This window comes from Podarcis vaucheri, assembly GCF_965113315.1.
Source record: "Podarcis vaucheri genome assembly, chromosome: 1".
In the NCBI taxonomy this organism is placed as follows: Eukaryota; Metazoa; Chordata; class Lepidosauria; order Squamata; family Lacertidae; genus Podarcis; species Podarcis vaucheri.
In genome coordinates, this window is record NC_138759.1 from 25,509,542 (window position 1) to 25,536,065 (window position 26,524).

Genomic DNA, 26,524 nt, shown 5'->3' on the forward strand with positions numbered 1-26,524 from the left:
TCCAAGAGTTGTCTGGTAGCAGTTTCTCACATAGCACTTTTGTTCAATAGAAGTGGAAAGCTGCACTCAGAACAGTCAGGATAATTGGAAATCTCTTCTGCCAGAATGGGGACCACGTTTTCAAAAAAGTTGCAAAGGTGACATAGGACTTTACTGAGAGATAATCACTAATCTGGCCTGCTGAATTTAGAGCTGCTTGTAGGTGCTACGAGGGGCTTCTTCCTTGACTGCCATTGCTAAGCCTCCCTCTGCATCTGAGACGGCTGGAGTCAATCAGTCCTGGGCATCTGGTGTTTTGGATTACTGTTACGAAGTAATCTGCTACAAGATTTTCAGCTGTCTGGGTAGTATAAAAGTGTCTTCACCGGATTTGGCAACAATTCATGTTCTCAGTTTCAAGGAAGAGAGATCTAATAATTTTGCGTTTTACTTCTCATCAAAGTGCCTTGGACTATGTGAATACTAAATTTCATGGTTTTGAGTCATATGCTCATAGTTTTGGTACCTATTGGTGTGCCTAGGTAATTTTGAAATCTGAATTTAGCATTTACTGGTGTATGCACTTTAGATGGTTATGTTGTGTTGATCTCGTATCAATTTATTTATCGCATCTATTACACATACCCTGGTGCATCCATATCACAAGCGCTGGAGGTTGTGGCATGGTATACAAGACAGTGTGAGCTTCCATAGCCTTGATACCCCATGATGCATGGACCATCCTAGATTGGGTTGTTTCCAGTGTTCAGCAGAGCAGGCCCATTGAAATGGATATGTCAAGGTCCAATAACATCAGTGGTTCTACTCTGAATGGAACTTACTTAAATATAAACACTTGCCTAAATCCCGTTGAAATTAAGTGAAGCTCATGTTTCCTTTGGTGTGTCCTGGCAGTTGGCTAGAGAGACCAGAGATAATTATTCTGCTATTATATCAGCTGGGGAAGTCCCATATACAATGTATTCGCTTGACGACTATTCAGAACTTTATAATGTTCTCTTTGGAGTACTGGCCCAAGTCAGTCTTGCCTAGTTAAAAAAAATACTGTTGCCATTCCTGTGTTCTTTTGAGGGAAATCTTTCTTTGCCCCTGCAGCTCAGATTTCCTTAATTCGGTGTTCTGTTCCCCACGTATATTTTGTATTAGTTGCAGGGTTGAGTGCTACCCTCCCTCCCCACCTTTTCCGATGTTCCATGCACATTCAATAATATTGCTATTTCTTGTGCATCTAACAAAGAGGGCAATTAGCTGGAACATAACTGTGTAGAAAATCCACGGTCCTTTCTGTCTAGGGTTGATTTACTGCCCGGAGGTTGAATGATGAGTAAGTTGCTAAAATAAATAAACCTTGCAACAGTGTTAATCTCAGAAGCTTAACATATTTCAAGAGTTATGTCATGTCGTTTCTGCAGGGCTAGGTAATCTCTTGTGCTATGGATAGCTTTAGCCGTGATTACAAAGTGATTCGCTTTTAGCCCATTCAGCATCAGTGCTCCAGGATGCCTGAATGCCACCAAGAGCTTGCGAAACTGAAATATACCTTTGCAGCCGTGTGTGTGAGCTGGAAACAGCACATTTTATCCCAATTCTATGGGGAATCGCTTTTCCCATCTCAGGAGCTGTAGAACTGAAACACTAGAACTTTCTGGTTGTCTGAATTTCGTCCTTGTGTCCTTTTCTCTGTAAAGCCAAAGGGGTAAACAGGATTCTGCTGTATGTAATTTAGATTGTGTCCATTTTATAGTGGCAGCATCAATTCTTACGTTTTGTTCAAGTTAGAAAGGGGAGGGCAAGTTTGTTATCAATCCAGTATTGGCACAACAGTGGCATACGCTGTTGTTGTTGTTTGTTGTTAGCATTAGCATAGCAAACCATAGCATATGAATGGCACATCTCTAGAAAAGGAACCACAATAACATTCACATTCATCTCTTCTTTTGCTTACCTCTCCCTCCCTTCCCCTGCACACATGTCTACATTTAGATTGCAATCTCTGGCAGGCAGGGAACTGCCATTTCAGCTAGAAAACCTGAACCAATAAAAATTGGGCTTATTTTCTTATAAAGTAAAACATTGGCTCTTACATTTTGTGTTCACATTAATGGATGCAATCTAATAGAACAGTAAGCAGCTCTGACATTTTCATGGGATTTCCAACAGTTGCAAACTAAGGCACTATTCCCAGTGACTCAGAAGCACTGCTATTTTTTCTGGCTCATGTGACAGGAGCCCATGCTGCATCTCACCATTCACTATTTGGTGGTTTTTTTTGGGGGGGGTACATTTTGCATGTGATTACATATATGAAACAGCTGGTCTTTGGTGCAAGGATGGTGATAATTCAGCATTAGTTGCTCAAACACCAAAATGTCTCAGTGACCAGCTTAAATCATGGCACAGAGCCGAAAGATTAGCAGTGGTAGCCCACATTTGTTGCTATAACCGGCAAGCCTGCTAAATGCATTAGCACCTGGGCAGATAGAGATCACCTGCAGTGATGGCAGCTTTGTGTAAGAAGCATTATCATAACTTCAAGCAAGATCGAGTTCCAGTGACTCCCAAACTGTATGCCAAGGCACACTAGTATGCCTTGAGAGAATTGCTGGGGTGCTACAAGCAATTAATGCATTAATTAAAAGAATCCCATGAAACTAAAGTCCCTATCAACAGGAGAGGGAACTCAAGAAGCAAGGGAGAAACGTGCTAAGAGGAAGGCATGCTTGGCAAATCCACACCGGGATCAAATCCTGCCAGGAAACCAATGTCCCCACTGTGGAAGGACGTGTGGATCCAGAATTGGCCTCCACAGCCGCTTACGGACTCATTGTTAAAACTGTGTTTATGGAAGACAATCTTACTTGGCTACGAGTGATCGCCAAAGAAGAAGAAGATACAGATCCACTGTTCTGGCCTGGCCTCTTTCCAATCAGCTGTCATTGGGGATTGGCCACCTTGCTACATCATTGCGCTGATATAATTTGATCATTCTCGGATGCAGCAGGGCTGCCATGCATCTTTGCACTGCTCAGTGAGAATGCTCAGATCAGTGACTCTTGCAGAAATGGAGCAGGTGGGAACACTGGAAGCTGCCTCATATGCCAAATAAGACCACTAGTCCTTCTGCCTCAGTACTGTATTATTATTATTATTATTAGTAGTAGTAGTAGTAGTAGTATACTGCCCTATACCCGCAGGTCTTAGGGTGGTTCACAGGATAAAATCACAATACAAAATCACAAAATACATAATCTAAACAAAAACAACTTACCCCCCCCCCAATTTTTAAAGTTTCAAATGTGGGTCGTCTTATAAATGAAATGTTTAAAATATTTCTTAATTTTGGGCTCAAAAAATAGGGGGCGTCTTATACATGGGGGCATCTTATACACTGAAAAATACGATACATTGACTGTCAGCAACTCTTCAGGATTTCTATATACAACATGTGCTCTGCTGCTGGTTCCCAGAGGGGAGGTGATTTTTTTGGCCTTGTTTTTGTCTGGTGTTGGAATGAAATGTGCCATTAATTTTGTTATCCTTAATAATAATAATCCTAATAATGTGCTCCTCAAACAGCAGAAGCTTGGGAAGCACCGCTGTAGAAACTGATTTTATTTTAATTGTATTGCTTCACTGCTTTGTTGCTCCCCCCCCCCCCGGGCTCCTTTGCGAGGAAGGGTGGGATGGAATCTTTTAATAAATAATAATAATAAATTAACTGCAAAGTGTTACAGGTTTCACTTTGGAATAACTGAGCTCTTCCTTTTGCCCTTTTCTCCTAGATCACTTATTTCAGCCTCTGGTATTTCAACAAGCAGAACCAGCGCCGGTGGATAGACTTAGACAAGCCTCTGAAAAAGCAACTGGACAAATATGCCTTGGAGCCGACTGTATTCTTCGGGGTGGTGTTTTATGTGCCTTCTGTCTCCCAGCTTCAACAGGAGATTACCAGGTGAGTGGTGCAAGCATGCCTGCCATGTTCTGCAATGAGGATGGAGCATCTTTTAGCTATCTTTACCTGGCACTTTTCAGCCTGTAGTTTTCTGTGTATATCTTCTTTTCAGAACAGTGAGCATGACGTAGGTTGTTGAGGTTACGGTCTGCCCATGTTCACTATAAGCCTTTCATTTTAACTAACCAAAAAGGTGTAGCAGGCAGGTAAATTATACAGTGGTGCCCCGCAAGACGAATGCCTCGCAAGACGGAAAACCCGCTATACGAAAGGGTTTTCCGTTTTTGAGCTGCTTCGCAAGACGAATTTCCCTATGGGCTTGCTTTGCAAGACGAAAACGTCTTGCGAGTGTTCCGATTTCCCCCCTCTTTCCCCCCTTTTTCTAAGCCGCTAATAGCCTTTTAGCCGCTAAGCCGCTAAACCTTTAATAGCCGCTAAGCCGCTAATAGCGCTAATCCGCTAAGACGCTAATAGGGTTGCTTCGCAAGACGAAAAAACCGCTAGACGAAGAGACTCGCGGAACGGATTATTTTCGTCTTGCGAGGCACCACTGTATTAGCACACGGTGTTACACTCTAGGTGTAGGTTCCCATCAGAAACCGCACCATGAAATGCATGGGGCACCAGCTTCTAAAAACCTTTCTTCTAAACAGAAAACTTGGTTTGTCGGTAATACTACTTAGGTCGAACCAGGATATTGGATTTAGGATTAAGGACAAGGTAAAATATGCACTCTTGCCCCACCTTTAGAAATTTTTATTATTTGAGTTCTTAACTATGACACAGGTGTAGATACGTTTTCTGTTGTCCCATAAGTGAACCTCTCCTGCAAATAAAGTATTCTCCTTTTGATTGAGGGTGCTGGTAGTGGGGGAGTCACATTTTATGTGTGATACAGGGTAGTCCCTCTATTCTTCTTTAGCATGGATGCTAAGGAATGGATCTCCCCCCCCCCCCCCGCAAAAAAGTTAGGATGCTCCCAAGTTCCAGACCACCTCCAACTGTAGCTAGAAATGCGACTAGGTTGTGTGTTTGGCAGCACACGGTTAGAATCCCCAGTCTGACCCCTGTGCCCAGACTCCATGTTACGCACCCAAACCCAAAATGCTGTCTGCAGAGGGTGATCATAGTGTCACCCTGCTGCCCAGACAAGCAGGAAAGAATATAATTGCACAAGCATAAAACAGGGTTGGGTCACCTCCAGATGTTGCTGAATTATAACTATAGTCATCCCTGACCTTCGCCATGCTAGCTAAGGATAATGGGAATCCATCAACCTCTATATTCACAGGCTTCGGAATATTGCCCTGAATGCATGTTCTCTTTCCATAATAGATACCAGTATTATCTACAATTGAAGAAAGACATATTGGAAGGAAGCATCCCATGCACGTTTGAGCAAGCAGTGCACCTGGCTGGGTTAGCTGTTCAAGGTAACTAACCTGTTTAGCTGATTTTAGGAGGTGAAAACTTATACAGCTGCTTGAACTTCATGTTCCTGGGAGAAGTGGGTGCATGGCCCACAGTCCACCAAGGCTCTGTCCCCTAAAAGGCGTTTCAGCACTTTTCTGTGGAGCAATCTGGGTTGAGGGATCTTAGGCATACAGCAGCTGTTTCACCAGCCCATGGCCATCATTGCGTAGCTGTTAGCTTTTCAGCTGGGGAATACTCTGGCATGCTAGAGATAGCAACAAACTTCAGGTCCCTTCCCGCTCACAACCCTGTGAGGTAGGCAAGGCTGAGAAATGGATCTCCCTTCCATTTGAAGTCAGTTGAACTTCTGGCACCTCCTGAATACTTTTATTTTAAACTGGATTTTGATTTTATCATTTTATTTTTGTACTGAGTTACTCGCACACCACTTACAGACAATTAAGTGGTCTATAAACAGATGATGTAATAAATGAATGAATGAATGATGTTTTGCCTAAAGCTTTGTTAGTTTGATTAAGCCTGGGATTCAAGCGCCGACGCTCATCACTCTGCCTAGTCTGCTGCACTGCACAGATCTGGTGTGGTACCCATAACTAGTTTCATAACCCCAATACATACTTTTTAAACGTGTTGTTGTAAACTTACATGTAACACAATAGTAGCTTTATTTTTTATGCTGCAACTAAGATAAGTAGGTAATAACTGTTCCTTATTTAGTTTCCCCTGCTGACACCATCAGAAGATTGTATTTTTATTTTATTTTTTTAATGAATCACTAATGTGTTGAGGTTCTGTGACACCCTACTTAAAGACAAGCCGTTATAAAACAAACTGCTGTGTTGCTGGCATTCCACCTGTTAAGATAAGGAGGGGTTCGTCTTTCAGTACTGATTTGCTGATTCAGGGAGTTTTAAATTCTTTTTTAAAAAAAAAGAAAAATGCATAGGTAGAGAAGAACCCACACAGAAACGACTATTTGTTTTAGGCTGATGTAGTAGCAAAGATCAAAATACATTGAAGATAGGAATACATTGGCCTTCCAGTACTGATTTCCTTTTTCTTTTTAAAATCTTTATTTTAAAAATGGTTTGTGGGGGAAATCAACAAAATCAAATAACACAATATATAAATAATCAAGATCCATAAATAAGGTTCCATGCACTCAATTGCTCAAACAAATTGCACATGCATTGATGCACCCTTGGCTCAGTCTACATCTGCACACGTTCTTCCTCACTTTCAATAATTGCCGTAGTCCAACACCCACCAGTGCATAGCTAGACAGGCCGCACTGTAACCCTGCTAGCTTTACATGATTAACCTAAAACCAAACTAACTCTTGGGAATCCATGACTGGCGCATTCAAACAAATCATTTTCTTGTGCTTTTAAACTCGCGTCTCGATTCTTGTTGTGTTTGCAAGACCCAGACCTTAGTGTATATCAAGGGAACTCTTCTACCACGTGCCTCCTTGTTTGCAAATGAAATAAAAAATAAAATCATACCACTCGTCCTCTGGATACTTTTAATTTGTGGGATTTCCCCCCAGAGAAGGACTATTTGCCATACCTGCCTTGAGTAACAATACCTTACGAACTACAGTTTTCAAAGGTTTTGCTATGGATGCCTGTGCTGCTGTAAGCAAGTGCAAAAATAAGCTCTTCATTTTTTAAGATCCGCAACCTCCCCTGCATACAAATTCAGTAGAGCCAAATAATTTTTTTTTTTATCATCAGAAAGTCACATCTCCCAAGAGCGTGGCCAAAAGGCTAGTACAGTGGTACCTCGGGTTACATACACCTCGGGTTACAGATGCTTCAGGTTACAGACTCCGCTAACCCAGAAGTAGTACGTCGGGTTAAGAACTTTGCCCCAGGATGAGAACAGAAATCGTGCACCGGCAGCACGGCAGCAGCGGGAAGCCCCATTAGCTAAAGTGGTACCTCAGGTTAAGAAGGGTTTAAGTTTAAGAACGGACCTCCAGAACGAATTACATTCGTAACCAGAGGTACCACTGTAAGAAACTTTGCAGGGAAGTTTGCTTATTAACATTGTTAATAAACTGCAGGTACTTTATTAGAATTGTAGAGTTGGAAGTGACCATGAGGATCATCTAGCCTAATGCCCAGCAATGCTGGAATCTTTTGCCCAACATGGGGCTCTAACCCACAGCCCTGGGATTTAACTATCTCATTCTCTACCGACTGTATAACTGTAGAGAGGATAGCTCCAATAACAGCTCTTTATTTTAGAAAAGACTTGGAGTCAAATGCAGTCCTGCATATCATTCTTTTTTGTGAGCCTTTAGGTCAGGGGTCAGCAAACTTTTTCAGCAGGGGGCCGGTCCACTGTCCCTCAGACCTTGTGGGGGGCCAGACTATACTTTGAAAAAAAAATGAACAAATTCCTATGCCCCACAAATAACCCAGAGATGCATTTTAAATGAAAGCGCACATTCTACTCATGTAAAAACAGAGGTGCACTTTAAATAAAAGGACACATTCTACGCATGTAAAAACATGCTGATTCCTGGAGCATCCACGGGCCAGATTTAGAAGGCGATTGGGCCGGATCTGGCCCCCAGGCCTTAGTTTGCCTACCCATGCTTTAGGTTGTTTTTTTAAAAACAAAAAACAAAAAAACCCTGTGACTGAACTGGTATATGCATGACTACAGTACCACACAAGGTGTATGAACTGCAGTTCAGACAGCATGATTTGAACATGCACTACAAGATACTCAGGTTTCCTTTGCACCACTTTAAAACCATTAGAGCCCCAATGCCTTTTGACAGTTGCAGGATAACTGCTTGAATATAGAAAATGTGCTTTGCAGAAACTGAAGTTAAAACCAGGCTGCCCAGAACTATAAGGGTGTTTCAAAAGGTAATAGCAAAATGACTACCCAGACTGTTGAAATTGGCTGTCATTTTCTGAAATGCCTTTGAATGATGTATTTGTTCTCTCTTGGTATGTATATCCAGCACGCTGAAGGGAAAGTGGGCTTTAATACCTAGGAATTATGATTTTGTTCCTTTCCTACAATCTTCATATTTTCCTCCTTGCCATTTTCAGTGGTGTTACCTACCTGTAAAGCCCATTTCTACTACTTTACGCAGAAAATAGCAGTGAAGTTGCAGCAGAATCTGAGCAGAAACTATGCAGTGCAAATTTGCGCTGTCTCTCCCCACTCCCACCCCCGCCATCTTATTGGATTTTTCCTTTCCCCACTTCTGTCTTAATGTTTTCCACTCTCACTCTTATCACTCATCCTCGGTTCCATTGCCCATCCTAGGTTACTGCAGAATGTTAGGTCCCAGGAAGGACAAGAAGTCACATTCTTTCTGTGTTCCCATGTACTCTAACTGTCCCTATTTGCCAGGAGCCTTCCCTTTCCTTGGTTACCTGTCCCAAGTAAATCACAGTTGTTGTTGTTATTATTATTATGTTCCCATTTTACCCTTTTAGGGATGCCCTTTGAAATGGTGGTGGCATGTATGCTGCTGGAGTTGCCCTGGTATGCCCCACGGAGGACCTTAAGGTCCACAAATGACAACATTTTGGAGGTCTCAGGTCGCATGGTGGTTAGATTGGTCACAACTAGGGCCAGGGCCTTTTCAGTACTGGCCCCGACTTGGTGGAACGCTCTGTCACAAGAGACTAGGGCCCTGTGGGACTTGACACCTTTCCGCAGGGCCTGCAAGACAGAGCTGTTCCACCTGGCCTTTGGTTTGGACTCAGTCTGACCCTTATGTTTCCCTCCCCTTATGGTTTTGATCTATGGGCTACTTTTAAAATGAGGCTGCATTTTAAATTGCATTTTAACCTGTATTTTAAATTGGTTCCCCCCCCCATTATGTTTTTACTGTAATTTTACTGTTGTTAGCTGCCCTGAGCCCGGCTCTGGCCGGGGAGGGCGGGGTATAAATAAAATTTATTATTATTATTATTTTCAAGGTTTCTCCTCCTGGTTCTTCAGCAGTCAAATCTCTTGAGCAGGGTGCAGATTCTTCTGCCACCCCTAGCTTTTGGGGCAGGGAGTCCCTTGGCAAGATGCCCTTAGTGAGCCCCACCCAGATGGGCCCACTTTTTTGTAACCACTACCCCTTCCCCTCTGTTTTCCCTTCTCTTGCCCTCTTCTGCTTACAGCTGCCAAAATAAAGAGGGTGAAGTAAGCAAGGGCTTCTCCTTGCTCGCTATCACTGTTGGCTTACTCATTTAGTTAGTTAATTGAATTCAAGGATGGCTTCCCAGGACAAAACACCCCAAATTGATTGGAACAAAAATTAAAATGTTGGAATAGATTGCATAAACATATTCAGAACGTAGAGTAAAAAAACAAAAACAAAAAAAACCACCAACCAAAAATTGGCTCAAATGCCTAGGAAAACAAAAGCTTATTTTCCTGGTGCCAAAATGAAAGTTGGTGCCAAGCGGGGCTCTCTGGGGAGACCATTCCATAGATAAGGAGCTACTACAGAAAAGACCCATTCTCTTAAAGAGATCAGATGAGCAGGCAATGGCAGCAAGGAGCAGCAGAAGGACCAGCAGGGGGATATTGTAGATAGTTTTCACTCAGGTCCACATATGCAAATAAGGGATTGAAAGTGACGTTCAGTGATTGGATAGTTACAGAAAATGGTTACTGTTGCGTTCTAGTGGAGCTCTATATAAGCAGGCTGGCTGAACCCTTCAGTTCTGTTTTGTTCTGGCCTGTGAATAAACAAGAGCTGTTTGAAGAATCGCTGTGTCGTCTGATATGTTCACCCACAACTTAACACAAGGCATCAGTAGTAGGTCCCTCTGCTGAAGGATGGGGCTTTGCCTGACAATACACAACAGGACATTTTACAACCTGCAGAGGCACATTTTGAGCTGCGGCAGCATAATATCGGACATTTGTGTATTTAAAAATATATCGCCAGCCCAAAGAACAAACACACCGTCTTGGCTTTTAAAACCAGTGGAGGACGGCCCTAAATGAAACCAGCATAGCACAAGAGAGAGTTGCAGCCTTCAGCGATTCATGATTCTCACAGACAGCAGTTTTTAATTTGGATAGAGAGGTGTTTCAAGTGTGGCCTTATTTTCATCTGCGAAATGCAGGAGGCAGTATCACTCTTGGTTTTAACTTAGCACTTTGGTGTAGCTGCTATATGCCAGAGAAGAAAACAACCACAAGAATGAGGTGGATGCCTGGCAGGGAAAACGAAGAGAGTGCTCTAAGCCTCTGGTCTATTTTCCTTTGCTGCCTCCATTTACTTGCTATGAATGATGATCTCGTGTGCTAGAAAAGACTTGCCAAGAACGTTATTTGCCAGTGAGATCAAACTGATGACTTGAAATAGCTTGTTTATGCAACATTCTTTAATTTCTTTTCTTTAGCCTCATCTGGCTCTTTAATAATGACTGTTCAACAAATTATTACTTGTTTAATTGCTCTTGTACAATTTAGGCAGTCTTGGCTTTGCACAATTTTATTTTGAGATGAAAAACCAAAGGGCACCAACCACTATGCTGTATCTGTTATGAGACTTTTGTGAAATAGTAAACTTCCCTATGCACTTAATTCCTGCCTGTTTTCTCTTAATTCCTCAGCTGATTTTGGAGATTATGACCAATATGAATCGCAGGAATTTCTACAGAGATTTGCCTTGTTTCCTGTGGTAAGAATAGCTCACTTCTTCCCCCCTTCTCTCTCCAATTTCAATTTTGGAAATTACTGGGGGGGAAACAAACTGATGTAGAAATATCAGAAGTGAACACATTTTGCCTTGTGGTTGCTAATCTTTTTATTTTGTCTTTTAAACCCAACAGATGCGTGTTAGTCTTTACTTTATTGTAATTCACTTTAGAGGATTGCCTGAGAAGCTTGATAAATAAAAATAGTTTTTTAAAAAATCATTCTTCAAAAGTAGCACCATTCATTACTAAATCTCCCCCCACCCCTTTCAGAAGGGTCATTTATATACCCTTCCTGTTCTGAAAACTTGTTTAATGTTAATACAGTCATACCTCGGGTTACAGACGCTTCAGGTTGCGTTTTTTCAGGTTACGGACCGCTGAAACCCGGAAGAACTGGAACGGGTTACTTCCGGGTTTTGGTTGCACTTTGTGCATGTGCAGAAGCGCTAAATCGCAACCTGCGCGTGCGCAGACGCGGGTTGCGAATGTGCATCCCGCACAGATCACATTCGCAACTTGAGCGTCCACTGTGTCATAATAAAAAAACCTGGGAGAAATTAAAATATCGCTTCTTTCAAGGCAGTAGGCATAACTCCCTCCTGCAGTGAGGCACTGACCATGCCATTTAGTCATTCACCTTCTACCCAGTTTTATCAGCCATGTTGGTCAGGCAGGGATGAAGAAGGCATATTGTTGGTCTCACCGCTGCAAGCATCCCACGTCAGCGGGTTGAAGCCACTGACCCCTCAAGGTGTAAATCTTGGTTGTTCCCAGGACCTCCCAACAGATCTGAACCAACTGTGGTATCAAGTTCAGTACGGATCCAAGTGATTTGGCTCTCAAAATGATTCAGTGTGGTGTAGTGGTTAAGAGCAGTGGACTCGTAATCTGGTGAACCTGGTTCGCTTCCCCGCTCCTCCACATGCAGCTGCTGGGTGACCTTGGGTTAGTCACACTTCTCTGAAGTCCCACTCACCTCACAGAGTGTTTGTTGTGGGGGAGGAAGGGAAAGGAGAATGTTAGCCGCTTTGAGACGCCTTCGGGTAGTGATAAAGTGGGATATCAAATCCAAACTCTTCTTCTTCACAAATCTCTCACTTCAGGCTACTGACTGGTTCAGTGTCAGTGATTTAACACTGTTCTGAGCCAGCTCATTTACCACTCTGTAAACAGCCTTGCTTGGAGATTCACTGAAGATGCAATAGAGCAGCAGTTCTCAACCTGTGGGTCCCCAGATGTTGTTGGACTACAACTCCCATCATCCCTAGCTAGCAAGGCCAGAGCTCAGGGATGATAGGAGTTGTAGTCTAACAACATCTGGGGACCCACAGGTTGAGAACCACTGCAATAGAGAGAGTGATGCTCTCCTCACCTGCCATGTGGTAGGTATGGCTGTGTATTTGCTACTCTATTTGGTCAGATATGTGCCAAATTTAGTGCCACCTATGCTCCAGCTACTGACCAACCTTCTTCATAGCCTGGAACTCCTCAGGAAACTTAAGGAGCCTACTGGACTCTTCATGAGCAGAGAGATTCCACCCTCTCTGCCTAAAGGCAGTTGCTTAATTACCTCAAAAGGAGAGCTCACTATCCAATTACCACCCATTAAACATTTTGCATTTGCACCCATGGATGTTTTCCATGCTTTCACCAGGTCGCCATTCCCTAGCACACCATATCTCACCAAGAGGCTGGGTTAGGGCACCTACCTTTTCAGTTATGGTTCCGACCTGGTGCAATGCTCTGTCCCATGAGACTAGGGCCCTTCAGGATTTAACCTCCTTCTGTCGGGCCTGTAAGACAGAGCTATTCCGCCTGGCCTTTAATTTGAATTCAGCCTGATCTTTTATTTCCCTTCTCATCCCTCCCCCTCCCCTTTTATGAAGATTACCCGCTCTGAGACCCCACAGCTAATTCTCCCCTGGCCTCCTCGCTGGCCCAAGTAGGACTAATTCAGCCAGCTAGTCCTGGTGATTATCTAATGCTTATTAGATGGATTTCCCCTAAATTGATTTTCAAACTTTGAATTTTATGATTATTCATGTTTTTATAGTGTATTTTATGCTGCCTTTACAATTAAATTTGTTGTTAGCCGTCCTGAGCCCAGTTTTTGAACCGGGAAGGGGGGTATAAATAAAAAATAATTAATTATTATTGTTACTGGTTGTTCCTGGAATCAACCCATCAGTAACCAAATATTCCAAGGACTAAACACCCTCACCCAAGTGGCTCCCAATGGGGGGTAAACCCCTTTGGTGGTGAACCCACGGCCCAAGGCAGTGTTTCTTAAGGAGGTACTGATGAAGGCAGGCACAGGTGCCTGCAATCAAGAACTGCTGAGTCAAGCCTGACTCGGCCCTCTAGGAAGCCAAGCTCTGCAAGCCTACCAGAAGTTGTGATAGCAGGCAATAGATGTTAAAGTGCACTACTTGTTCTCTTCTTGGGTAGATGGCCTGGGCTTCTCCCTCTGCCGCTGCCTGGGGTATGTGAATGTTAGCCAGCCCTTCATTAAGTTTGGAGGGTTGTGAATTTACATGGGAGGAAGTTCTCATGGTTTCTGTTCTGTTGCTTAAGGGTTGGTTGCAAGATGAAAAGATCCTGGAAGAGGCAACCCAGAAAGTGGCCTTACTCCATCAGAAGTACAGGTAACAGTTCTGAAATTGTGCTGCTGTTTCAGGTCTGAATGTTGCTAGATGAGCTTGTTCACATGTGGGCTAGCACAGATGTAGCCTTGGCTCTGTGCCTAACTAACACCAATTTAAGCTAAGCATGATTTCCAGTTTTTAGAAAGTTGCTTCAAAGAGGGTTAATAGAAACCCCGGTTTGCTTTAACCCATGTTGTTGTCAGCATGTTATTAGAAGGAGAGGGAGAAATTTGCTCAGATATTGGGCACATATTCCTTGAGTGTGGGTTTGTTGTTGCTAACCACATTTTTCAGAGATCCAGCATTATGTCTGCACTGGCCCCAAGCCAAAAGGCTGCAGCAAACCTTTTGAGTGCCAGAAACCTGATCATTGGAGATAGATGAAACAAGGGAAACTGTAAAAGGCTTAGAATTATTTTTTATATCCTGGATATAATTCTAAAATGCACTGATATTTCATGATAGGGCAGTAAAATACTTCTGTCAATAAATACCTAAAATAAATAATTCCACAGGTGCTTATGGAAGTTAAATAGTGGTCATTTTAACCTTCAGTGCAGTTGCTTTTTGCAATTTTTTTCTGCACCAAGTGCAGATGTTGCACCAAGTGTATTTCTGTTGGGGAACATACAAAAAAGTGGACTCTTGATATGCTAAAAGAAGCAGTCTAACCTGCCTCAAGAAGCTACTTAGCAAATTGAATTTCTTTTTTTGTTTCTGAAGGGGCCTCACTCCACCTGATGCAGAAATGTTATATATGCAAGAAGTTGAGAGGATGGAAGGATATGGTGAAGAGAGTTATCCTGCAAAGGTAAAGCTAAGTTTCTTCTGTGAATTTGTTGACTGTTTGTGCCATGACTTCACAAAGGCACGACTATAATAAAAAAACTCTCTCTTTGCATTTTAAAAAAGGTATATTAAGCTGACTCAGGCCTAAGTCACTTTGGCTTGTTACTTACAGTTCTGAGATATCAGAATATTTTTGCCGAAACGTCAACAGATTGCTCAGATGTCAAACTTGGATTGCTCAGGTCTCTGTTCAGCATGCAGAATTTCTGAACTTAAAACATTCCAGATTTTCAGTTTAGAAACAAATCAGGTGAACAGGAACATTGTTTGATTCTGTTATCATGTAATTTATATTGCATTTTATGTAGAAAGGCAGGGTTGTTAAAACACAATCAATTTTTTTATTGTTTTCACATAAATCCACAAAAAAGACAACTGTCCATATCCATCAACACAATAAGAAAAAAGTAATATACCAAATACCGTACCCAAATAATAAACCATATACCAAACACAAACCCATAGTATACCAAATAATAAACACAAAGCCATAAATTTTAAAAGGTCTTCTTGCTTTAGACCAAACTTCCCGTCCACTCCTTACTTCAGTTACTCATCACTAACTTGCTGCCGAAACATAGCAGATTATTAACAGAATTTAAATATTTTTTTATCTATCTTGGGTCTTGCATCAGACTTAAAACTGCTACTGAAATTACTCAAATGCTGCAACAGAGTTTAAACTGCAACAGTTGTTTTTCAAATATATTTTGAAGACTACCCATTTTGAGATAAATACTTGTTTTGGGTTGTTCTTTCTTCTTTCAGACATATTCAACCAACTTTTGAATCCATTCTAGCCTTGAAAGAACTTTATAACTCTTCCAGTTTGCTGCAATAAGAACTCTTGCTGCGAGCGTGGCATATAAAAAGATCTCTCTTACATTTCTGGGAATATCTGAGTCTGTAATTCCCAGAAAAAAGGCTTCTGGTTTTTTTTTTATTAAAGGAGATATTGAGCATTTCAATTTTTTAATACATCTAATGAGCTTACTTTGCATTGTTGGTGCAAATTTAGAGCACAAACATGGGAGCAGGGTGCTGTGGGCAGGGTATGACGAATGAAGCTATTTTCGCAAGGAAAAAGGTGCAAATGATACGCAATTTCTGTATCTTTCAGGACAGCCAAGGAAGTGACATATTCATCGGAGCTTGTCTTGATGGAATCTTTGTGAAACACAAAAATGGCCGGCCTCCCGTCATCTTTAGGTGAGCTCATTTCCTGCGATGGTGATTCTTTTAAGAGTCTTTGTCCCTTAACCAGTCATGTGGTCAGTTCATACCTTGTGATTCCCTGTGTTGCAGATGCATGTGTGCATGCAAGCAAGCATCGAACCAACCAAATCATAAGACCCCCTGAAGCAGAAACTTTTCAAAGTAACTAAGAATTTTTGCAACTATGTCGGAAATGGCATGGCGAATTCAGATCCCCTCTTATACACGTGCAGTTAAAGCAGAGTGCTTTGTGAGGTCTCTCTCTCTCTCTCTCTCTCTCTCTCTCTCTCTCTCTCTCTCTCTTACACTCTCTTCTTTCCTTACCCCTGTCTAGGTGGCACGACATTGCTAATATGTCCCACAACAAGTCCTTTTTTGCATTAGAATTGGCAAATAAAGAAGAGACTATCCAGTTCCAAACTGTAAGTGAGTGAGATTTTATTCATATGCATTTTAAATAAAATGTATGGCATGAGAAAGAAGGCATAAATCATCTGTTGGCTTTTAGATATCAGACCTTTGTAGACCCGAACTGTGGTCTTTTAAATGTGTTTGTAGGAGGGGGGAGGGCTTACTGGTGTTTTCCCGTTGTTGTTTGTTTTATGTATTTTGAGTTTTCTTTTTGTATTTTTATGTTGGAAATAGCCCAGTGATCTTCAGATGAAGGGCTGTATATAAATTTAATTAACAACAACAACAACAACAACGGCTGAGTGGGATTCTCTTCCTTTCCACTGTCCTTGAGTTTATGCAGCAAGAAGATAGGCCAAAGCTGGCCCTTACTTTGGTCCTGAGAATACTCTTAGTAGGGAAGTGATTTGAAAGAGATGCATCCAGCCACTCGTTTTGTCTTACATACAATCTCTTTTGTTTAACAGGAAGACATGGAAACGGCAAAATATGTGTGGAGGATGTGTGTGGCCAGGCACAAATTTTATAGACTAAATAAATGTAGCCTGTAAGTATAATAATCCTTTAGTGAATCTCTCTCCTCATTAATTTATATTCTGTACTTTACTACTTGAACACCTTAACCAAATAGCTTTGTTTCTGAGTGCAGACTCCTGAGACTGAACATATTTTTCAGCGTTCAAACAGGAGCCTTATCTGAGGCCACAGAAGTCTTATCCTTGGTGCTGAATCTAAGAATAATGTATTGCAGTGGTTTTCAACCAGTGTGCCGTGGCACCCTGGGGTGCCTTGAATGATGACCAGGGGTGCCACAGGCAACACTGGCCTCTGTCTCTCTTTCCTTCCCTCCTTCTTCTCATGCCCTCTTGCATCTCTGCCTCCCAAAGGCTTGCACAGCTGTTTATTGCAGCAGCCCCGGCTATAAGCTCTGCAAGTCAATGGTACCTCTGTGAGGCACCTCTCTTTGGGGTGGGGTGGGGGCGGGGCAGCTCAGAGACCTGGGATGGCAGCAGCTGTCTGGAGGCTTCCCAAGGAGAGGGGAAAGAAGAGGAGGCTAAGGGAACACGCTACAATGGAGGGTGTTAAAAAATGGGTGAGAGGCTGCTAGCTCTGCAGACAAGGGGTGACATAACTGGGCTCCTGAACCCCACAGGTGTGCTGCAGAAGAAATGTAGTTGGTTAAGGGAGCCGTGGACTCGAAAAGGTTGAAAAGCTCTGATGTATTGGATCCAAAGTACCTTGGGTTAAGAGTGCTTAAAGAATTCTGTTTTTGTGAATTCCAGAGCAAACTGACTTCACACCGCCTGGAATAATGTGTGGATCAGAATGTAATTATCCTTCAAGTTTCACAGCCCTCCTACTGTATAATAAGAAAGTCCAGTGTTATAAGATGGGTTTTGTGCAGGGGTGGTTAGCCAACAGCCCTCCAGATGTTTTTGGACTCTCAACTCCCATCAGACTAGCCAACAACATTAGGAGGGCCACAGCTTCCTCAGCCCCAGTGTAGTAGCAGACCAGCTCCCAATGGACAGAGGTGCATGTTACAGGATTACCAAGATGACTCACAAAGGCTTGCTTCTCCTACTGGAAGTATAACAAGGTGCAAAAGGATTCCATTTATATGTCACGTGCTCCCATGAACCTGTTCCTATGAGGACTTTTGTCAGAGAGCGTCTGTGTTGTGGGAATGGTGCAGAGAGAATGGCATGGCATTTGGAAGAACTACCGTACACTTGATTGCCCAAAGAGGGATGGAGGAAGAGGCCAGAAATCCAAAATGGTGTCATTTGGGAAGAGGTTCAGTGCTATGTCAGTAGGAAGCAATGCTTGTTACAGTGCGGTGATGTTAGAGGTCACTGTCTGCCCCTTGTATCCGCCATGATTTAAACAAGCCACTTTGTTAAAGCTCTACCAGGAACAGTTTCAAGAAATTACTCTTAATTGTCATTATCATTTTACCAGAACACTTTTATAGAAATATGGGAATTTTTGTTGAAGGGTGGTTTAAAAATATAATAATGAATAGTTTATTTTATTACTGTGATCATGATCCGTTTATTATTGCTTTGCAATATTATGGTGTAATAAATGTCAAATGTCGACAGCACTAACTCAAGTCCCTTAAAAAAACCACCCATAGACAAATAAATCTATCTCCTCCCTTCTATTGGGTTTCAAATACAATAAGATTTGAGGTGTGGAAACTGTGATGCAGGTGAGCATCGTTTTCTCTGTCCTTGTTTCTTTAAGATACACAACTAGCGTTTTTTCTTTTAGCTGTGTGGACTAGAAACTTACTTGCTGTTAAACAGGAACAGAGACTCTTTGACTCCTAACTCATGCCTGCTGTCCAAAAACACATGACCTCAGAAACCACATGTTTTCCATCCCTGTCGTAGACTAATCAAATCATTTTCCTATAGACTCTGCTTTATTTTTCAATTTGTGATTATAGGAGGGACTGGGTGATCATGACCATAGGAGCACCCTTGAGAAACCCACCTGACAATCTCTTGAAATGTCTCCTCCATTGATAACAAGCATCCTTTTTGTTATAAATGTGTTGTTTCATTGTCTACATTTTGTCTGCATGTACCTTGTCTTTAGAGACTCCCCAGATTCTCCGCCTGAGGAAGGCTCTCAGAAATCTTTCCTCATTCTTTCCTTTCCACGCTTTCCAATCCTTTCTCGTCCTTCTCTGCTCAAAGGGTGAGCCAGTAAACATTCTTTCTTTCCTTTTGTGTTCTTTGCATGCGACGTATTTGTACTGCTCCCCCGTTAGCTCCCATGGCACCAACACAATGCAGTCGTGCATTGCTCAACTCTCGGAGGCAGCGTATCTCTGAATATCATTGCTGGGCATCAGATGTTGTGGGGGAGCACTTGAGTTCTGCTTTTGGGCTTCCCATGGGCATGTGATTGGCTGCTGCGAGAACAGGACCCTGGACATGAGCAGACTGCGAGGGTGGGGTGAAAGAATTGCTTTGGGTTCAGGCCAAGCATATCTAAGGTTGGCATGGGCAAGGCTTTTTTTCAGCCAGAACTCAGTTCTGGCACCTCTCAGGTGGGCACCATTGCCATTACAAGAGAACAAGGGAGGCGTTCATGTTGAGTTCCGGCACCTCTTTTTCTAGAAAAATAGCACTGGGCATGGGCTTGTTACAAACTGAACATGCCGGATGGGACAGAAAGATCAAGGAAACTGCGTGATCCCCAAATTCAGCGTAAGTTAGTGCACCATAGGACCAATTTATGCAAGAAGTGGGGTATGCCTTTTGCAAGGTTCTGCACAGGTCACAACCTGATTTATTCCCATTGTCACAGGAATGATTAGACCAGGAGTATTCTGCATTGTGGCCGCCAAAAGTACCCATTATGTTTTCTTTTTGGCCAGTAGTTCCATCTGGCAAGGAGCACAGCTGTGACTTCCTGCAACAACTGAAGCAGGATGTGCCCTGAGACCTGATGAATCAGTTGTGTCTTCCTTTTAGACGTGGTAGTCTTGCCTGTGGTTCTCTTCCCTGTCGCTTACAGTGGCAGATGGGCTCAGAGCAGACGGGAGAAACAAATTAGATTGGGAGGATCTGGAGGGGGTACAGAAGGAAAGAACTCAAATGGATTGAAAAGGGCAGGCAGGCATGCTTGAGCCAGCAATAGATAACTTACGGTCCTTAATATGTTGCTGTGCTACAAGCCCCATCTCTGTTGACTGCTGGCCTTGCTGTTTGCGAGAGGTGAGGCTACAAAATTCCTGGTTGTAGTCTCTGCCATATTGCAGGAGGGCAACAGGAGTGTGTCCTACAAGCCAGGCAGGGCTTATTATTGGACATGGGTGTGCCTCTTCAAACAAGGACAGCTCTCAAACAACTCCACTGTTACCAGCATGCTTGAGCCACTCAGAGATAAACTGAACTAAAGTAGTAAATTGAGCAACCTGCTCTATCTAATTAATAAAGACAAAGAACCAGATATGTTTAAGGTTTACTTGGGAATTCACTATGAACAAAAATATCCTAGCAGCAAAACCTAGCTATGCCGTTATGAATACAGCTACAGTATGGGCAGGACTGCTTGAGGAATACTAGGTTGCCAAGCAAAATGCTACTGTCTCTTTCAAGCAGATTTCTGGAAATCTGAGTTGTCCTTACTTTGAACTCCTGGTGTTAATGCAATACATGCAAGATAAGCATTAATGCCACTGTTTCCTGATGGAGAAAGGATGTTAAAGTCACAACATTTTCTTTCATTTGCCTTTCTTGGTGGCCCCTCTCTCTTACAATGGAGTAGCAATCACTTCACACTTTTTGTCCCCAAGACTATAAGCCTAAACACACTTAACTGGGGGGAAAGTCCCTTTGAGCACAGTGAGACTTCCTTTTGAGTATGTATACATAGGACTGCACATTACTTCAAAATCTGTTTTTAAGTGTGTAACTTTGCTTTGTAGACAAGCTCAGGCGGTGACCGTGAATCCGGTTCGAAGAAGGTCCTCCTCCAGGATGTCTCTGGTAAGGTCTTTAGCTCCCAGCTCTTCCTTATTCTTTGAGGTTTCCTTTAAAAGGTTATTAATTAAGGCGGAAAGGTTTCTCATTGGCTGAAGGGCTGTTGATAGGAGAAACTCGAAAAAGCTAGAAAGGACCAATTTCCCTTGTGGTGGATGGGCTGCTGACTCCTATGTGATAGAAGGCCTGTGGATTTGAAATAAGCACTTAATAGAAATCTGGTATAGTCATGAATATTTGAATAGCCCATCAAAATTTGAAGTCAATTAGAAATAAAAAATTTGAGCACTTTACCTTCTACTCTCATACAAAACCCTTCAAGTGTTTAATGGCATTGCAAAGCCATAAGAGAGGCCCCATTACCACCACCTGCTGGCTTTAGTAGTTTCTGCACCTCAGTTAAACTCACTTGTATCTTTCAAAAACTTCCACAAAGTCTTTAACCTCAGACCCCAAAGACAATTTTTGTTCTATAGCACAGCTGTCAAAGACAAAATTGCAATGCCTAACTCATTATGTTTACGGACAGGGTCAAACAATCCCTTATTCCACGACCAGCTGTTTCCTCTGCCGCATGAAACTTTACACAGATCAGTGTTAATCCTCATGAATTTGAAGAGATTACTCTGAACAGCAGGTCCTGCAAAAGCCTAAACAGACTGGCTTGTTTCATTTACATTTACATTTGCAGCTTGAAATACCTGAAAATAGTCTAGTCAGGGACTGCCTCTGCCATCCACTCGTCAGTTTCCACTTAACCCAACTTTTGTGCTTCCAGGGAATGGCAATAAAGCGGCAGTGTGGTGTAGTGGTTAAGAGTGGTAAACTCGTAATCTGGTGAACCGGGTTTGCTTCCCCGCTCCTCCACATGCAGCTGCTGGGTGACCTTGGGCCAGTCACACTTCTTTGAAGTCTCTCAGCCCCACTCACCTCACAGAGTGTTTGTTGTGGGGGAGGAAGGGAAAGGAGAATGTTAGCTGCTTTGAGACTCTTTCGGGTAGTGATAAAGCGGGATATCAAATCCAAACTCTTCTTCTTCTTTAGGTCTCAGGGCTTCCTTAGAATCCAGCAGACACCCCCATTACTGCTATCATGAATTCAAGAGCCATGTTTCATTCACCAAATCGCATCCCATGCCTCTATTCTATTCTGAATGACCAATGATTCTGACAACCAATCAGTTCAGATTATTCTGTGAATATTCCTGCTTTTAGGCTAATCCCTTTAATTTTTTTTTTAAAAATCTAAACATCTTCCCTAGCTGTTTTTTGCTGGGAGGAAGCTGTCCACACTCATGTCCTCATATCACACTGTGACACAGCAGCTAGCGTAGTAGGTTCTTCCTTGTTAAGGTACAAAGGCTAGTTTTGCTATACTGTACTGACTCTATTGGATAATCCAGGTTTTGCACAACTGGAGTGAGTAATTTCTTCATAATAGCCTTGAGTTGGCTGTTACATGCTTATTGGTTTAACATAGATACTGCTGACTGGATGATTGGCAGGTGCTCTTGGCTGCGATCAACTTCAAGAGATGCATTTTAGCTACCTAAGGTAGTGTTTGCCTGATTCAGCAGTTTTCTTGCAGACACAGGAATTTCAATAGGTGTGGCTTTCCCCCACCCCACCCTGCAGCTGTGGACATCCTATTAGTTTCTAGTAAGTTAGGGTTGTCATCTCTCCAGAATTTCCCGGATATAGCTGGGATTTTGCCGTTGAAAACAGCATCCAGTCGGAAATTGTTTTAATGTCTGGGGAAATCCTGATGTATGGCGACCCATGTCAGAAGTGTAGATTTTGGCAAATTTCCTTTTAAAAAAGCTCAAATACTTCCTTTAAAAAAACCAAACAGATTTTGCAAAAAAACAAAACCTCAACGACTTTGGCCAAAAACTTTTTTTTTTACAGATTTTGCTTTCACTTTGTGAAATATGACAACCCTAAATAAGTTAGCCAGTTAGAATGAACATTCCCTTTTATGTACAGCTCTCTTCCACCAGTGAGATGTGTGAGGCAGCATGTGCTTGCAAATAACACTACATGCATCCTGGAGTGCTTTAAGTTATAATAAAAATAGTTTTAATAATAATTTTCTTATTTGTACCCCACCCATCTGACTGGGCTGCCCCAGCCACTCTGGGCAACTTCCAACAGGTATTAAAAACATATATAATCATAATTTTGTGTAGATCTCCACTTAGTTCTATAATATCTTTTTTTTTAGCAGCCCAAACCGCAGCCTTATATGATGGCTCCACCACCACCTCAGTTGCACTACAATGGACCCTATGCAGACCAGTATACATCTTCCCAAGGTAAAGGTTTAAGGTGCTTGGGAAACTTCAATATTTTACTCTGCCAATAAAGGGGTTTGAGGAAAATTACATTATTGAATTGGAAGTGGTAGAGAAGAGAGTGGGAGGTCATTATTACTATTATTAATGTTATTATTAATGTTATCAATGCATTCAGTGCCTGGGTGGGAGAATGTGACCTGATTTGCATGTAACACCAAGCCGAGGTTTATTAACAATGGATTATTGAACCGTGATTTGTTTGATTTCTTTGATTGAACCATGCCCAATGGTTTAACGGTGGTTTGTTAATTGCTAGCACACCACAATCTGTAGTCTTGTTTTTTGACTTATAAACCTTGGTTTGTTTTATCTATGCTTTGACATTGCACATGGACCTGTCATGAGTATGTCGTCTTATGCCAGGTCAGCCTACTTGTTCATTTAGACCAGAGTTTCCCCAAGCTGGGTCTTTCCAGCTGTTGTTGGACTACAACTCACATCATCCCTAGCCAGCAGGACCAGTGATCAGGTTTGATGGGATTTGTAGTTGGAGATCCAAGTCTGAGAAACACTGATCTAGATTAACACTGCCTATTTTGATTGGCAGTAGGATCTCAGGCTAAGGTATGACCCATCACTTGCTAACTGCTCCTTAAAACTGGAGGTACTGGAAATTGAAGCTGGGCAATACTGCAAGACTAGGGACCTACTGGGCTCTTCCATTAGCTATGTTCCCTCCCCACAGTTGGAAGCAGTAATGCTTCTGAATACCAGTTTCTAGAAACCACAGGACAGGAGAGTGCTCTTGCACCCATGTCCTGCTTGTAGGCTTCTCCCATTGCACCCAGTGTGAGTAAAGGATGCTGGATTTATATCGGCCACTGCCTGATCCATCAGGCCATTGTTATGTTTAGGCTGTTCTTTGCAGTGGATTGAAATTAGATATTCAGCCCATTTTAGCTGTTGACCATTGATGTTGTCAGATTAATTTGCTGATATGGAGAGAGGCACAATTTCGTTACCGATCTAAAAGCACACAATGCACATGGAGGAGAGGGGAGGTTGACACTTCGTTAACAGCTATTACATGCCTTTTTTGAAGCTTCTGCGGGTGGCTATAAAAGGGCCCTAACTTGTGTATTTCAGATAACCTCTATGGGAATAACCAGAACGGCTATTACTGCCACTCTCAGACCAGCCTGGACAGGGCGCCGCATGACTACAATGGCAGAATCCGCAACGGCAGTGTCTACAGCGCTCACAGCACAAACTCGTTGAATAACCCACAACACTACATGCAGCCATCGCCCATGTCCTCCAACCCGAGCATCACCGGCAGTGACGTCCTCCGGTCTGATTACATCCCGTCACACCGGCACAGTGCCCTTATACCGCCTTCGTATCGGCCTACCCCGGATTACGAGACGGTGATGAAGCAGCTTAACCGGGGAATGATCCACTCGGACAAGCAGAGCCACTCAATGAGGAACCTTAACATCGGCAACTCCTACGCCTACAGTAGGCCCGACGCCATGGTTTATAGCCAGCCTGAAATCCGAGAACACGCCAATTTTACCTCCCCTCATTCTGGCCACTACCCGTTCAACCTGAATTACAGTTTCCACAGCCAGTCGCCCTACCCCTATCCTGCCGAAAGGCGCCTGGTGGTTGGAGCGGTGAGCGTCCCTGAACTGACGAACGTTCAGTTACAGGCCCAGGAGTACCCTGCGCCAAACATCATGAAGACTCAAGTGTATCGCCCCCCTCCTCCTTACCCCCACCCGAGACCCGCCAACAGCACGCCGGACCTTTCTCGGCACCTCTACATCAGCAGCAGCAATCCGGATCTCATTACCCGGCGGGTCCATCACTCGGTCCAGACGTTTCAGGAAGACAGTCTACCCGTTGCACATTCCCTCCAGGAAGTGAGCGAGCCCTTGACGTCGGCCCGGCACGCTCAGCTGCAGAAGAGGAACAGTATTGAGATAGCTGGCTTGGCCCACAACTTTGAGGCCATGAGGATTAAAGAGAGGACCATGTCAGCGTCAGCCGTGGACGTGGCCCCTCCAAAGGTGATACTTGCCAGCTCGCAGCCCACTGTCTTCTTGGAGAGGATGAAACAAGAGGAAAATGAGGAGCAAGAGGAAAGCGTGAGCTATGGGCATAAGAAGTCTCTTTCAGATGCCACTATGCTGATTCACAGCAGCGAGGAAGAGGAAGAATTTGAAGACGAACACAAGGCCAATGCAACCCTCTCCCCCTTCGTCAATGGGAAACCCCAGCTTCCTTCTGTCATGGGATGCTATCCTTCTGAATCCTTACTGAACTACCCCTACAGCTCCATCACTTCACATCCGGGCCCTTTGCACATACACGAACCCAAGTTGCATATTACCGAGACCGAGAAGAGAGTAAAAGATGCGAGTCCTGCCCACATCATGGCTGACACTCAGGTACAGAGAAGAGGCGACGGGCTGCTGACTCCGTCTGTGTCAGAGTCTGACTTAACAATGTCTGCAAGGTACAGGGTGCGGAAGGATTCCGTAAAGAAGAGGCCTGTGTCTGAATTGCTTTCCGGGAAGAAGAACATAGTGGAAGGGCTTCCTCCTTTAGGGGTGAGTTTCTCTAGTCTAGGATGTTCCTCTTTTGTCTTTCTAGACGCTTGTTCACACATTACATGGAACACAGGCAAGCAGTCTCTACGCATGTACAATTGTTTGCGTGGAAGCATGTACACTTGTCGATTTGTGCAGGCCAACTGACTGCGTTCATGTAATGTGAGCTTTACATATGAATATGCCATCGAGTGTTAATATGGTTAATAGCTTCCAAACAAGCTAGGATATAAAGTCCGCTTCAAACAATAACTTTGTGCCTTGACGTGTTTGGAAGCCAATAACCTCTTTAATTTCTACTTCATATTAAAGATCTCCTGCCAACATACCTGCTCAGCTGGCATAATGCTAAGGAGTCTCACCATTTTGCTTGTGTTCTAGACTTTGAAAGGCTGGATACTCTGGGTTGGGAAATGTTACTTGCCTGCCAGTAAAAAAACGTTCAAATTTCTGGCAGCTAAATGTTGAAAGGTATTTGACAGGTTGTATTTAGGGCTGTGCGTATTCCACAGAAGTGCAGGAAATCTGCAGAATGTGATATTGGCTGAAAGGCAACAATAATTTGAATACATCTTTGTCTCAGAAACAGTATCAGTTCTGCAAAACAGTAAAAATTGCTGTGTCTACTGTGCAAAATGAGAGTAGGAAATCTGCTTCTTCTGTAGCAGAATGTTTTTTTGTCCCATGCATACCTTTGTATATGAAGTCAGGGGGCAGTAAAGAGAGTGTTTTTGTAAAGTGCTTTGACAGGCTATTGTTATTAATTTACAATCAAGTGGTATATAAATTTTGTGAAATAAGCAAACCAGATGTTCCTTCACACTTTCCTCTTAATTTCCATTTGTCTAGTTCAGCAATGGGAAACCTGTGCCTCCAGAGATGGTTTGTTGCACTCCAACTCCCATCAGCCGCAGGGATGAT

At 43.0% G+C, this 26,524-nt stretch overlaps 1 protein-coding gene across 7 annotated transcripts in view; it reads left to right on the top strand.

Annotated features, from left to right (window-relative positions):
- Window positions 1–26,524, top strand: part of PTPN21 (protein tyrosine phosphatase non-receptor type 21) — a 50,492-nt gene that overhangs the window by 11,920 nt on the left and 12,048 nt on the right. For 2 of the 7 annotated variants that reach the window (XM_082232356.1, XM_082232357.1), the window contains exons 3-14: window positions 3,783–3,952; window positions 5,288–5,385; window positions 10,984–11,051; window positions 13,645–13,715; window positions 14,439–14,526; window positions 15,685–15,773; window positions 16,114–16,201; window positions 16,658–16,737; window positions 18,798–18,899; window positions 20,638–20,698; window positions 22,919–23,006; window positions 24,135–25,603. In XM_082232356.1, the coding sequence (XP_082088482.1) occupies window positions 3,783–3,952; window positions 5,288–5,385; window positions 10,984–11,051; window positions 13,645–13,715; window positions 14,439–14,526; window positions 15,685–15,773; window positions 16,114–16,201; window positions 16,658–16,737; window positions 18,798–18,899; window positions 20,638–20,698; window positions 22,919–23,006; window positions 24,135–25,603 (2,472 nt within the window). Of the gene's footprint in view, window positions 1–3,782; window positions 3,953–5,287; window positions 5,386–10,983; window positions 11,052–13,644; window positions 13,716–14,438; window positions 14,527–15,684; window positions 15,774–16,113; window positions 16,202–16,657; window positions 16,738–18,797; window positions 18,900–20,637; window positions 20,699–22,915; window positions 23,007–24,134; window positions 25,604–26,524 lie in introns of all 7 variants that reach the window. The other 5 variants (XM_082232354.1, XM_082232355.1, XM_082232359.1 and 2 more) reach the window with 3 other exon arrangements.